Here is a 12,792-nt window from a genome sequence, read left to right as displayed (position 1 = left end):
CCCAAGTTTCCCATACATGTACACAAAAGAGGAAGCTTAACTCAGCTGGTCCCTTGCCACAGCTTCACATTTTTTAAACGGCAGAAGTTTCAAGGTGACACTAATTACTGTTATAACACCTGTTAAGACTTTGATTCAGGAGTTCCCACTGCGGCACAGTGGGTTATGAATCTTACTGCAGTGGTTTAGGTTGAAGCAAAGGCATGGGTCTGATCCCCAGCCAGTGCAGTGGTTGAAGGATCTGGTATTGCCACAACTGAGACATAGGTTGTAGCAGTGGCTCAGATTCAATCCCTTATCCAGGAACTTCCATAGGCGGTGGGTGAGGCCATTAAACAAACAAACAAAAAGATTTTACTTCTACCCAGCAGCAGATAAAACTGTTTCAAGAAAAATCAGGGCAGGAGTTCCCGTCATGGTGCAGTGGAAATGAATCCAACTAGGAACCATAAGGTTTTGAGTTCAATCCCTGGCCTTGCTCAGTGGGTTAAGGATCTGGCATTGCCGAGAGCTATGGTGTAGGTTGCAGACGCAGCTCAGATCTGGTGTTGCTGTGGCTGTGGCGGAGGCCGGTGACTATAACTCTGACTAGACCCCTAACCTGGGAACCTCCATATGCTGTAGGTGCGGCCCTAAAAGGGACAAAAGACAAAAAAGACAAAAAAAACAAAAAACAAAAAAAACCACCCCCCCAAAACATCAGGGCATAAAATAGGTAAAAATCAATTTCTCAACCATTTTTCTTATATGGAAAAGTACACAAGGAGTTCCCAACGTGGCTCAGCAGTAATGAACCCAACTAGTATCCATTAGGATGCGGATTCAATCCCTGGCCTCGCTCAATGGGTTAAGGATCCGGTGTTACTGTGAGCTGTGGGGTAGATTGCAGACATGGTCAGGAACCAGCATGGCTGAGGCTGTGGCGCAGGCTGACAGCTACAGCTCTGATTCGACCCTAGCCTGGGAATCTCCATATGCCATGGGTTTGGCCCTAAAAAGACAAAAAAAAAAGAGTACATAAACTAATGGGGTTCCTCTTAATTCTTTTGTTATCTTACAAGGCCCACTAACTCTTCAAATAATGCCATAGCTGGTCACTAGAAGTCAACTTGTACTTTAATTGTTGGCTTAAAAACCAAATTATCATAGGAATTTGCAATGCTTATTTGTTAAGAAGCTATATACACTACTGTAACTATCCTTAAATCACAACAATGTTAGCCTATGGGGGTGGGGGAGGCCTGCACCCATAGCATATGAAAGTTCCCAGGCCAGGGATAGAAGCCTTGCCACAGCTTCGGCCTGAGCTACAGCAATGACAAAACCAGATTCTTAAACTACTATGCTGCCAGGGAAGTCCGTAACATTAGTCTTTTTTGGGTGTCAACTACCAAAAGCAGCATCATCACAGCATCATCAGGGACCCAAAGAACTATAACTCCATAGTTCAAGTTTTGATTACATAGGTTTAAACATGTCTAGATGAAAGGATAAGAAAAACAAAAGTCCAATAACAGCTGTCAATTGAGCACAATGTTCCCAGCGTGTGATAACATTGAAAGAAGAAAATATATTTAACAAAAACTTCAAATACTTACTTTTTTCCTTTCCAAAACCAACTCCAGCTCAAGGGTATCTTGCTCTTCTTCCTCTTCACTTTCTCCAGATTGAACAACACTGCAAAGATCCTCCTGAGTAGGGTCTTCCATATTGTCCAACAAAATTTCCTGTGGCTTTACTATCGTTGATTCTTCTGTTGTATTTGTTTCTTTCTCTTCTGAAACTGGCTCTACTTCTTTACAAATTACTTTTCTTCTCCATCTCTCTTCTTCCTCTTTTATTCCCTCAGGCAACAAAGGAGCAAGCAGTGATGCTGCCACTCCCTTTTTCTCCTCCTCATTATTTGAAAGAGCCTGAATTCCTTCATTTACTTCCTGTAAAGAATAAAATAACCTCAATTTTCAAAGAAATTTCATCTGAATATACAACATATTTAATTGTCCAGGTTAAAGATGAGCATAATTTTTAGTTACTGGATATTCTTAAAAAACCAGACTCCCATCGGATTAATATATGTTTGTATCATTTCCTTATATATCTATAATGGAGACATTTCTAGTTTAAGAAGGAAGTCATTTGAATTAAAATGTAATTCTGGGTAGGACTCAAAATATCTTCCTCCTATTCTCTGTACATCAAAAGGCAGACTAGTAACATGCAGAGGCAGATTTAAATAAGATCAGAATTTTGTCAGTTCAACGTTAAGACTGGATAAATCGCCTTGGTCTTCTGTCTGATGAGATAACTTTATATATATGTTATGATGGTGATTTAGAGAAAAGTAATATATTTCTAAACTGAAATGTGTGATTATATAAGTGTTTATTTCCTCCATCTGGATATTTATTCTACCTCCTTTAGCACTGTAAAGATTAACTTACTCTATAAAAGCACTTTTCATATATCTCACCATGGTTTAAAAATTCAAGATAAATTAAAATTCAACACACACACTCTGTAGAGGACAACTTACTTTTCTTACTGACCAGGCTATAAAAATGCTCAAGTTTCACTGTTACTTTACAATTTTTAAGGTGGCTAATTTTTTTATTAAAAAAAAAAAAAAAATCCCCAAACCTAGAGTTCCCTTGTGGTACAGTAGGTCAAGGATCTGGCATTGTCACCACAGCAGCTCGGGCTGCAGCTGTGGAGCCATCCCTGGCCTGGAGGAACTTCCATGTGCCATGGGCGCAACCAAAACAAAACAAAACTCAAGTGGAACCTCAAAATACAATTCTGAGGGAGAGACAGGGATGTGAAGCCTTGCCTGCTTGACTGTTCCCATGTACTTCACAATGAGCCACGATGTCTCTATGGTACCCTGATGCTTCAGAGAATCAATGAACTGGGTAACTGCTATAAATGCCACATAATAAACAGAAACAGTAAGTAAAATTTAAGAAACAAAATTTATTCTCTTTCGCATCTACATTGTAAAATATTAACAGAAAAAAAACAAGAAACCCCAAAAGAACAAAAATACTAACAGAAGCCCTTTACACCCCTGCCAGAGTAACATTCAAAGTTGTTTAGATATGAAAATAAGCATATGAGGTAGGTTTTAACACTGACCTTTTTAACTTCTCGCTTGGCTATGACTGGTCCACTTTTACTACTGGAAACAGAAATATTTTTCTCCTTAGTATACATGTCTGTATTTACCACAAAACTAGCTTCAGTACCTGTTACAGAACTAAAAAAAAAAAAAAAAAAAGTACTTAGGAGAAACAGAAGGCAAACATTATTAGCAAAAGGCATGATTCTAATTTCCTTTTAGGTGATTTCTCTTCCTACTCTATTCTTACCTGGGCTGGTAATGTTGCAATCCCTGTACCTGGGTGGCAAGATACTGGGGTAACTCCCAAGTCACTTCATTTGTTTGTGTATTCCAATAATAATAACAGCCTGTGTTCTCATCCCAGACCTCCTGCCAATCTCCCATCTCAATTCCAACTAGAAGAAAATAAAACAAACTTTAAGAAGCACATATTGCTGTACCAGTATGCTGATCTTATATCCCAAGTCAACTCCAAAGCCATAACAATCTAACACAGGGTTTCTCAACGTTAGCAGTTAACACTGGGCAGACAGTTCTTTGTTGAGGGGAGGCAGCAGTTCTCTGCAGTGTTCAGAGGTGTCCTGGCCTCTACCCACCAATGCATAACAATCGCCCTCTGTTGCAACAACCAAAAATCTCTCCAGACACTGTCAAACATCCCCTGGGGAGGCAACTCCACCCTCCTGAATCATGTTTGTAAACATGGTTTAAAAGCGCAGTTTAATAGCTGAAAAATGTATTTTGAACCTCCCCCCAATTTAAAAATAATGGCTTTTACTATTTACTATGCAAAATCTACTACTGGTTAAAAAGCAAACAATTATCCTTCCATAGGTAAAAATATACTCCAGTAGTTCTCATTTTCCAAATATAGCATTAAGAAGTCAGAACCCTGGGGAGTTCCCGTCGTGGCGCAGTGGTTAACGAACCCGACTAGGAACCATGAGGTTGGGGGTTCGGTCCCTGGCCTTGCTCAGTGGGTTAAGGATCCGGCGTTGCCATGAGCTGTGGTGTAGGTTGCAGACGTGGCTTGGATCCCGAGTTGCTGTGGCTCTGGTGTAGGCTAGTGGCTACAGCTCCAATTAGACCCCTAGCCTGGGCACCTCCACATGCCGAGGGAGTGGCCCAAGAAATAGCAAAAAGACAAAAAAAAAAAAGTCAGAACCCTGGAGTTCCCATTGTGGCTCAGCAATAACAAACCAACTACTATCCATGAGGATGCGTGTTTGAGCCTTGGCTCCAATCAGTGGGTTAAGGATCAGGCATTGCCGGGAGCTATGGTGTAGGTTGTAGATGCAGCTTGGATCCTGTATTGCCATGGCTGTGGCGCAGGCCAGCGGTTGCAGCTCCAACTCAACCCCTAGCCTGGGAACTTGCACACCCCACAGGTGCGGCCCTTAAAAGGGAAAAAAAAAAAAAAAAAAAAAAAAGGCCAGAATCCTAGAGTCTGGAACTAGAGTAGATGAGCTTTCATCTTTGGGACCCTCAATGCCTAGGTCACCTTTAAGAACTGCACTTTATTTATTTATTATTTATCTTTTGAGGGCCGCACCCAGAACACATGGAGGTTCCCAGGCTAGGGGTCTAATCAGAGCTGTAGCCTCCGGCCTACACCACAGCCACAGCAACGAAGGATCTGAGTCATGCTTATGGCAACGCCGGATCCTTAATCCACTGAGGTCAGGGGTCAAACCCAAAACCTCATAGTTCTTAGTTGGATTCGCTTCCGCTGTGCCATGACAGGCCCTATACTTTATAACTTTTTGAAATTCAAAGGACCCAGCTCACCTCCTGCCAGTGAACACTGAGTATCATACTGCCACCCTGCAGTCTGGGCTGAGTCTGTTCCATTTGGAGTAGTGGAAGAAAGGGCAGATGTTGATTCCTTTGGCTCTGGCCTAGGTGGAGTTGGAGGTGGAGCAGAAGCTCCCACGGGAGCTGTAGGCTGAGGAGCTGTTATAGCATCAATCTCCTTTAGAAGGAAAATAGTAACAAATGAATTAATCTCATTAAACCAGAAAACTGAGAAAATGGTAATCACCCAAAAAATCCTACAAGCTCAGTTCTCAACTTCTCAAGTCAAAACTTTCCTCTTCCCCATTTTTCTCCTCATATAACTGTTACAAAAAAGTGAAAAGGAAGAGAGATGGGGAGGGAGAAAGGAAGAGAGGTAGGGAGGGAGACACAGATTGACAAGTTGACTAACCACCCGAAATTCAGGTCACAAAGTGCCTTCACTAACTGAAAACCCAAACAAAAGCACCACACTCACTGCTAGGAAGTTGGCTAATGTACTATCAATATCAGTTGACTGGTTTCCATTTGCTTCCTTAGATTGTGCTGGTTTTTCTGAAGCGTCACTTTCTTCATCATCACTGTCAGCATATGCTCCAAGTAAGCACAGACCTCCTAGAAACAAAAAGGTAAACAATATAACAAAATGCCAACAAGTCCTAGGAAGTATCCATGAGAAAATGAGACTTTTCAGCCATTTAGTTTCCTTACAGAACATAACCTCAAAAAATCTTTAATGAGAAATAAGAGAGGTATAAATTATGCACTTAGAGCTAATCAATCTGTGTAGTAATTTGATGTCCTTTTCAAACTATATGCACAATTATTTAACCTTATACTCCCCCTGTCAAAGTAACACATGGTATATCTCAATTTTAGAATTTGTTGATTTAGGTGTCCGTCTCAAACAAGCAAAACAGTCAGGGTTTAGTAAATGAAACAAGATTTTCAAAGTGATAAACAAAGTTCCTTTGCAATGATTTTTCCCCCTCAAAAAGGAAGTAATGAATTAGGAATTCCCTGGTGTGGGAGCTCTGGTTGTGGCTCACTGGAAATGAATCTGACTCGCATCCATGAGGATACAGCCTCCACCCCTGGCCTCGCTCAGTGGGTTAATGATTTGGCGTTGCCATGAGCTGGGTGTAGGTTGCAGATGTGGCTCGGATCTGGCATTGCTATGACTGTGGCACAGGCCAGTAGCTACAGCTCTGCTATGACCCCTAGCTGAGGGTTTAGCCCTTAAAAAAAAAAAGGAGTTCCCCAGTGGCCTAGAGATTAAGGATCCAGCAATGTCACTGCTATGGCAGAGGTCACTTGCTGTGGCAGGGGTTTGATCTTTGGCTCAGGAACTTCCACATACCATGGGCTTGTCAAAAACAGTAACAACAACCACCCCAGCTAAAACCCAAACTCACACTCAAGTGGTGTTAGGTATGTCATCTATAACGCTGCAATGCCATTTCCTGTTTTTAAAAAACTGGAAATCACATTTTATTACCTGATTAACATTTATGCCATTTCCTTTTGTAGCACTTGTGTCTGCACAGGTGTAGCACAATTAAGTTAGTAGGTATACCCTCTTTATGCGTCATTTTATTATAACAGGTACATAATTTAAGTCTAGCTAGACTTTTCAGCTATTAATATGAATTTCCCAGTGCCTAGCAAAATAAATTATTTGGTAACTGAACAGATTTATCAGGAGGTAAAATCTAGTTTTCTTCATCATAATTGCATATATGATTTCATGGATTCACCTAAAAGTAAACCTAAGTTGCTTTATTATACAAGAGTTCACATTAAACCCTTAGATAAATCTTCATTATTTTTTTAGCAATGGCTAAATTGTTAAACTATCAATGTCCAAAATATTAAGCTGATTAGATTTTCTGTTGTTGTTTTAAGGGCCACACATACAGCATATGGGAGTTCTCAGGCTAGGGGTTGAATCAGAACTGTAGCTGCAGGCCTATGCCACAGCCATAGCAATGCCACACCCAAGCTGTGTCTGTGATCTACACCATAGCTCACAGTGAAGCCAGATCCTCAACCAACTGAGCAAGGATCCAACCCACATCCTCATGGATACCAGACGCATCCTCATGGATACTAGTCATATTAGTTGGTTCCTTACTGCTGAGGCACAACAGGAACTCCCTGATTAGATTTTAAGTGGATATTTATTTGACAGTGTTTTCATTTTCTAGTTACCAAATAAATAATATTTGAAGTGGGGGAGCATACCAGACAATTTCTCACATTTTCTGAAACAGATATAAGGGTAGAATGATATGACATTTCGGTACAGAAAAAAAATCTACACTTTAGTATTCAGCACTGATGGGTTTTTTTTTAGGGGGGGAAGAGGATGGGAAATTAGTTTTATTTCTACATAAAAACACTTCTTACTTTAGAGACAATCATAATCATTGGCCTTAATTCTACACCCTTTGGTAAAATGTTCCAATTAGGTAAGCCACATGGAATTCTGATGACAAAATTCCCAAGCAAGGGTAATCCCCCAGGCTTAGAGTGGGTCTCACAAGCAAAAGGTTCAGACAAGGCACCACCTAGTCCTTTCCTCTTCAGCTCAGAGCTTTTCAGAGTACACACCTACAACTTCCTCCAAGCTCCTAACAACCTGACGACTATTAAACAGCAAAAGTAAATGAAAATAACTAAACCCAGAATTTGGAGGAAAGACATATACTTAATATTGTTAGAGACACCATAAATGAATTCAATATTTACTAAGAACAATCTGTAACATATACCAGCAACTACAAAACTCCAATTTTCTTTTAGCTAGATAATCTCATCTTTGCGAATATAACCGTAAGAAATGATTTAAAATTTTTTTCATATAAAGCTTCTAGGAGTATTGTTTAAATAAATGACAATTGTAAACAATCAAATATTCTCAAACAAGCAAATTTCATCACAGTTTCAGATGCAGGATCACTTTACAATGAACTACATCATTTTGGGATGATATAAAATGATGTTAAGGAGGCAAAAAGAAATGCTAAAGGAAAAAAAGATAAGAAAATCAAGCCATAAAAGGATATAAGTTCTAATTACACCTCTGAAAATTTAGTCCATACACATTAATAAAAACAGGCATGCATTTTGAGTAACACTAAAAAAATTTCACAATATTGCATAATCTTAGAAAAACAAAAAGCCTCATGGGACCAGGCTTCTACACCACTATTGAGGAGCTGTTACTACTTGAAACCAAAGGAAGCAAGGCCATTCTTCAGAGCCACCGACTCCTCAAACCTCGACAGGCTTACCTCTAATGGACGGTGCCACACCATTTGCAAATCAGCTAATGATATCTGGCAATAAAGTATAAACACCATATTTTCCTGATAAGCTTCAAATGGTAACCGTCATACCTCTAGAATCTCTATCATTTCCTCATGACATTGTCTGAACATTGATTTTTAAATTCTTCTGGTCACAGTAACTTATCAAAATGACAAAAGCCATGGACCCTCTCCCAGGAAAACACAGTTGAGTGTGCAATTTCAGGGGATTCACAGTCCTCTAATACTCATCTATGGAACCACATTAAATTACTTTTTCGAGAATATGATTAAATACTGTTTACTATTACAGTGGTCTATTGACCTAATGTAATCTTTCAAGATACTAATAGAGAAAACTAGTATCTTGGCACATGCTGTGTGTCAGAAATTTATATGTATTGTTCAATTTTATCAAAATAACTCAGGCATAAGATTCATTTCACAGATAAATGCTGTCCTGAGGTCTTAGTATGAGTGCTGGAGTGATGATTTGAACCTAGGTTTGTTTACAAAATCGTTGTTGCAAATATTCCTTCATGCTTGAAAAATAATGATTAAGAGCAAATTTCAGCTGTGCAAACATTTGCTAAACAAAAGAGTGTGTTAGGAAAGAAACATAATGAAAAAATATTCGTTTGGTGCCCCCAGGAAGGCCAAGATAGTGAGGGAAGCTAGTAAACTAGCTACAAAATAGCATTAGAAGAAAAAGCAGTACAGAATAACTTGGGTACAGAGAAAAAGGAACAACAAATTTTAGTTAAAGTGTATATACCAGCAAGACCTCACAAAGACTTTAAAATTTCCATTTTATTCGAGAAATATAAATTAGCAACACTGAAGCATTTATCAAAACACTCTGTATACAAACCCAATTTGATCTTATTGAAAGATATTGCAGAAAAGATGGAAAAACCAACAACAATCCCCCCCCAGTACCTGTTGCTTTAACCGCAGTGGGCCTGGTGGTCATGACTGGTTTGGGAGGATTTTGAACAACTCTGGGCACCTCCACCACCACTTCCTGTTCATCTAGATTTTAAAAAACGAACAAAAGAAAACTATAGTCAAACGATGGGTCAAAGAAAACACTGCAGGTGACAAAACAATCTTTGATTTGATCTTTCAAATCTAGATTTCACCAATTTAAAAACAGGATGGCTATAATCCATCACTGACACAAATAAATGGGAGACTGGAAACGAGAAACAAGGATAGCTAGAATCTTCCATTTGCCGAGTGACTTAAACATTAAGAATCTGAACACTGTACATAAAAATTACATCTGAAATAATCCAACATCCAAACACACAAACACACACTCTTCTCGCGGCTACCATAGGGCTTTCACAATAGGCATAACTAGAGCATTTTTTTTCGCATGAGTTCCCCAATATGATTTTATTTTTTTTTTAACAGCCGAAGTGGAAGGGACTTTTCCGGCCCCGATAGTAGTATTGTCCGGTTACTCTTAACGCAGATAAACACAAGTAGTTGGGAACTCACAAGCTCCACCTCTCCAAGAATATGGAGGAAACCCGACAGCTGGCGATTGCTTATGCTTTGGCTGGCATAAGGATGGTACGCTCACTTCTAAAAGGTCGCTCCCACTTCCAACAAAAAGGAAAGGAAAAGTAACACGACATGTAGGAAAAGGGCAGGTTCCACCGTCACCAAGCCTGGGACGCGGAAACGCATACTCTCATATTTACCCGGTAAGTTATACAAAACCGAGAGCAGACGTTGAGCAGACTGGGTGGCCGGGCCAAGCCCTGCACCAGAAATGGCGCCTCTGGGTCGGCTCCGGCCGGGCGCACACGGCTCTGCCGACCCTTCCGCCGCCTAGGGGCCCACAGCCGTCCTCCCCAATGGCCCCGTGCGGCAGGCCTCGGATACAAACGCCACCAGCCCGGGTTTCTCTTCCTCCTTAGGGACCTGCTCGAGAGGCCTAGGCCCCAAGCTCCGAGCTCGTGTTTCCGACGTTCCACCTAAGGGCCCTCGTGCACGCTTACCTTCCGAAGGCGAGTCGTCCGGGGCCGCGGCGGTAGTCACCACGGCCGTCGTCTGCGGCGCTGTCGCCGCCACCGCCGCCGGGGCTGGCTGGCTGGTCGCCGCAGCCGTCGTGTCCGGCTCGGTGTCGGGTTCCGGCTCCGGGTCCCGGCCAGGCGTGCTGCTCCTGGGACCCGGCGGAGAGAGCTGCAGGATGGGCCTACGGCCGGGTACCGCCCGGGACTTCTTCCCCATCGCGAGCGCTAGCGCGAGCCGCGAGCGTCGGGAAGCCGAGAGGGGCGGGCGTTCGGCGCGGCGCTGCGTAATCAATATTCATACACTGCGACACCGCCTCCTGCAAGGATCCGCTTTTAACCGGTGGAGGGCCCGCCCGCGCAAGCGCCTGGGGCCTCTTACGCTTTTCAGGCTCCTCCCCCCATGGATGGAGGGCGGGCTTTACCCACAGGGCTAGGCTATTGGCTGTTTTAACGCACAGAAGGAGCTGGTAGCCAATGGAAAAGGAAAAAGAATGAGCGTCAAGCCAATAGTGAGGAAGGGTCTCAGTTTAGAATAGCTTCCAATTACGTCAGGCTCCGCCCATACGTTTTTTGCAGTCTTTTCTCTACCGCCTTGTCCTCCATTTTGTGTCCGTTCTTGTGTATCCGTTTGTCGTTTGCTATGTAGGGAACTTGCTGTTTTCCAGGTCTTTACCCAAGTTTCACCCAACTTATCTTGGCTTACTTTCGGTATAACACTGAATGTTAAGTAGAATAGTGAGTCTTTTAATGGTTTAGTAAATTTTTTCCTAGAGCATAAAGATGACCTCCTTGTTTATTGGCTGGAAAAAAATTACTAGACTTACTGGCATTGGAGGAAAGAACCTAAATTGTTAGGATGGGATAAGGGAGCCATCCTTATCTGGCCTTCCCAACCTGCTTTATTTATCTTCTTTTAGCACTGTCCTCTCCCCTGTCCCCTTCTGCAGCCAGCTGCTGGGAGCAGTTGTCTCACTTCCATCCTTCACACAAGCTGGAATAACCATTGCACCACGTGGGAAAAATGTTTTTTTCGAGACCCATGCAAGCTTTACATCTCAACCTTTTATGTCAATGCTGAGCCCCTCCCCAGCACTTGATTTTCCATTGATAGCTGTCTCCTCCATTGTAAATAGAGTAAGAAATCCAGTGATGGGAGTTTCCTGTGGCCCAGTAGGTTAAGGATCCCTGGTGGCCTAGGAACTTTTATATGCCAAGGGGTGGGAAGCTGTTTACATTATTTTTTTTTAAATTTATTTTATTTTTAATTTAATTTTTTTATTTTCCCACTGTACAGCAAGGGGGTCAGGTGATCCTTACATGTATACATTACATTTTTTTCCCCCCACTCTTTACATTATTTTTAATGCTTAAGCCAAGGTGCCAGCCTACACCACAGACACAGCAATGCGGGATCCAAGCTATGTTGGTGACCTACATCACAGCTCACAACAATGCCAGATCCTTAACCCACTAGTAGAGGCCAGGGATTGAACCTATGTCCTCATAGATACTCGTCGGTTGGTTACCCTATGAGCCAGAATGGGAATGCAAGAAATCTTATTTTAATAGAGTTGGAAAGTTCTCTGGTGGCTCAGCAGGTGAAAGATCCAGTGTTGTCACCGCTATGGTACAGGTTCAATCCTTGGCCTTAGAACTTTGCATGTGTGGGTGTGACCCCCCCACCCCCAAAAAAGTTGGGAAACCAGAGCGGCCAGGCAGCTCTCCCGCCCTGTGAAGATAGCAGAGCCCAATAGGAAGAGATTCCTCTTCTTTCCTGGGAAGGACTCAGCCAATGAAAAGCCACGTGCTATTTACTACAGCTCTTCCAACTTCCTCTTCCTTTCTGTAAAAGCAGTTCCTTTCTTTGCCACGTGGGTACTTGTGGGTACCTGGTTTGCCTTGGTAGCCAACCTTGAATTGCAATTCTTTGATGATTCCGAATAAACCCACCTCTGCTGGAGAAATAACTGGCAGTACATTTGTTTTAGGTCACAATCATTTATCGTCTCACGCCCAACTGCGTATACTTTGATCAATTCGATTCTGACCATAACCCCCAGGAGTTGACATCAGACACTTTAAGTTCAAGGGCTCAGTCCTCCACAGAACTGTCTTTACTTCATTAGCCAGCTCCCAAGTGAGGACCCCACCCCATTCACACTTCTGGCTATGAAATCAGGGGTCCCTGGAGTTCCTTTTGTTATCGTGGGTTAAGGCTCTGATGTAAGCCACTGCAGTTAGTGGCTTGGGCCACTGCTGTAGCTTGGACTTGACCTCTAGCCCAGGAACTTCCACATATCATGGGTGAGGCCAAAAAAAGGGGGTTCCCACCTCCTCAAATTCTATAATTCTCTAGAACCATTCACAGAACCCAGGAAAGCACTATTCTTAGGACTCCAGCTTTATCATAAAGGATACAAGGTGAGGTCTAGGAGGGAGCACTGAGCTCACACTGCCTGTGGAGTTGGCATGGGTCCTCCCAACACATCCATGTGTGTTCTCCAGCCAAAAGCTCTCTTCAGCCCTGGTCTTTTTTTACTGG

At 42.3% G+C, this 12,792-nt stretch overlaps 1 protein-coding gene across 2 annotated transcripts in view; it reads right to left on the bottom strand.

Moving 5' to 3' along the window:
• Positions 1 to 10,543, bottom strand: part of FNBP4 (formin binding protein 4) — a 35,887-nt gene extending 25,344 nt beyond the window's left edge. The window contains exons 1-7 of one of the 2 annotated variants that reach the window (XM_047775713.1): positions 10,236 to 10,543; positions 9,163 to 9,255; positions 5,391 to 5,527; positions 4,907 to 5,090; positions 3,366 to 3,513; positions 3,133 to 3,253; positions 1,599 to 1,934 (exon numbers count right to left, since the gene is read on the bottom strand). In XM_047775713.1, coding sequence (XP_047631669.1) covers positions 1,599 to 1,934; positions 3,133 to 3,253; positions 3,366 to 3,513; positions 4,907 to 5,090; positions 5,391 to 5,527; positions 9,163 to 9,255; positions 10,236 to 10,467 — 1,251 coding nt within the window. In that variant the 5' untranslated portion in view covers positions 10,468 to 10,543. The remainder of the gene's footprint in view (positions 1 to 1,598; positions 1,935 to 3,132; positions 3,254 to 3,365; positions 3,514 to 4,906; positions 5,091 to 5,390; positions 5,528 to 9,162; positions 9,256 to 10,235) is intronic. The other variant, XM_047775714.1, reaches the window with a different exon arrangement.
• Positions 10,544 to 12,792: the final 2,249 nt, after the last annotated feature.

This window comes from Phacochoerus africanus, chromosome 4, assembly GCF_016906955.1.
Source record: "Phacochoerus africanus isolate WHEZ1 chromosome 4, ROS_Pafr_v1, whole genome shotgun sequence".
Taxonomy (NCBI): domain Eukaryota; kingdom Metazoa; phylum Chordata; class Mammalia; order Artiodactyla; family Suidae; genus Phacochoerus; species Phacochoerus africanus.
The sequence above is the reverse complement of the archived record's forward strand: the minus strand, read 5'-3'. Positions and strand labels throughout refer to the sequence as shown.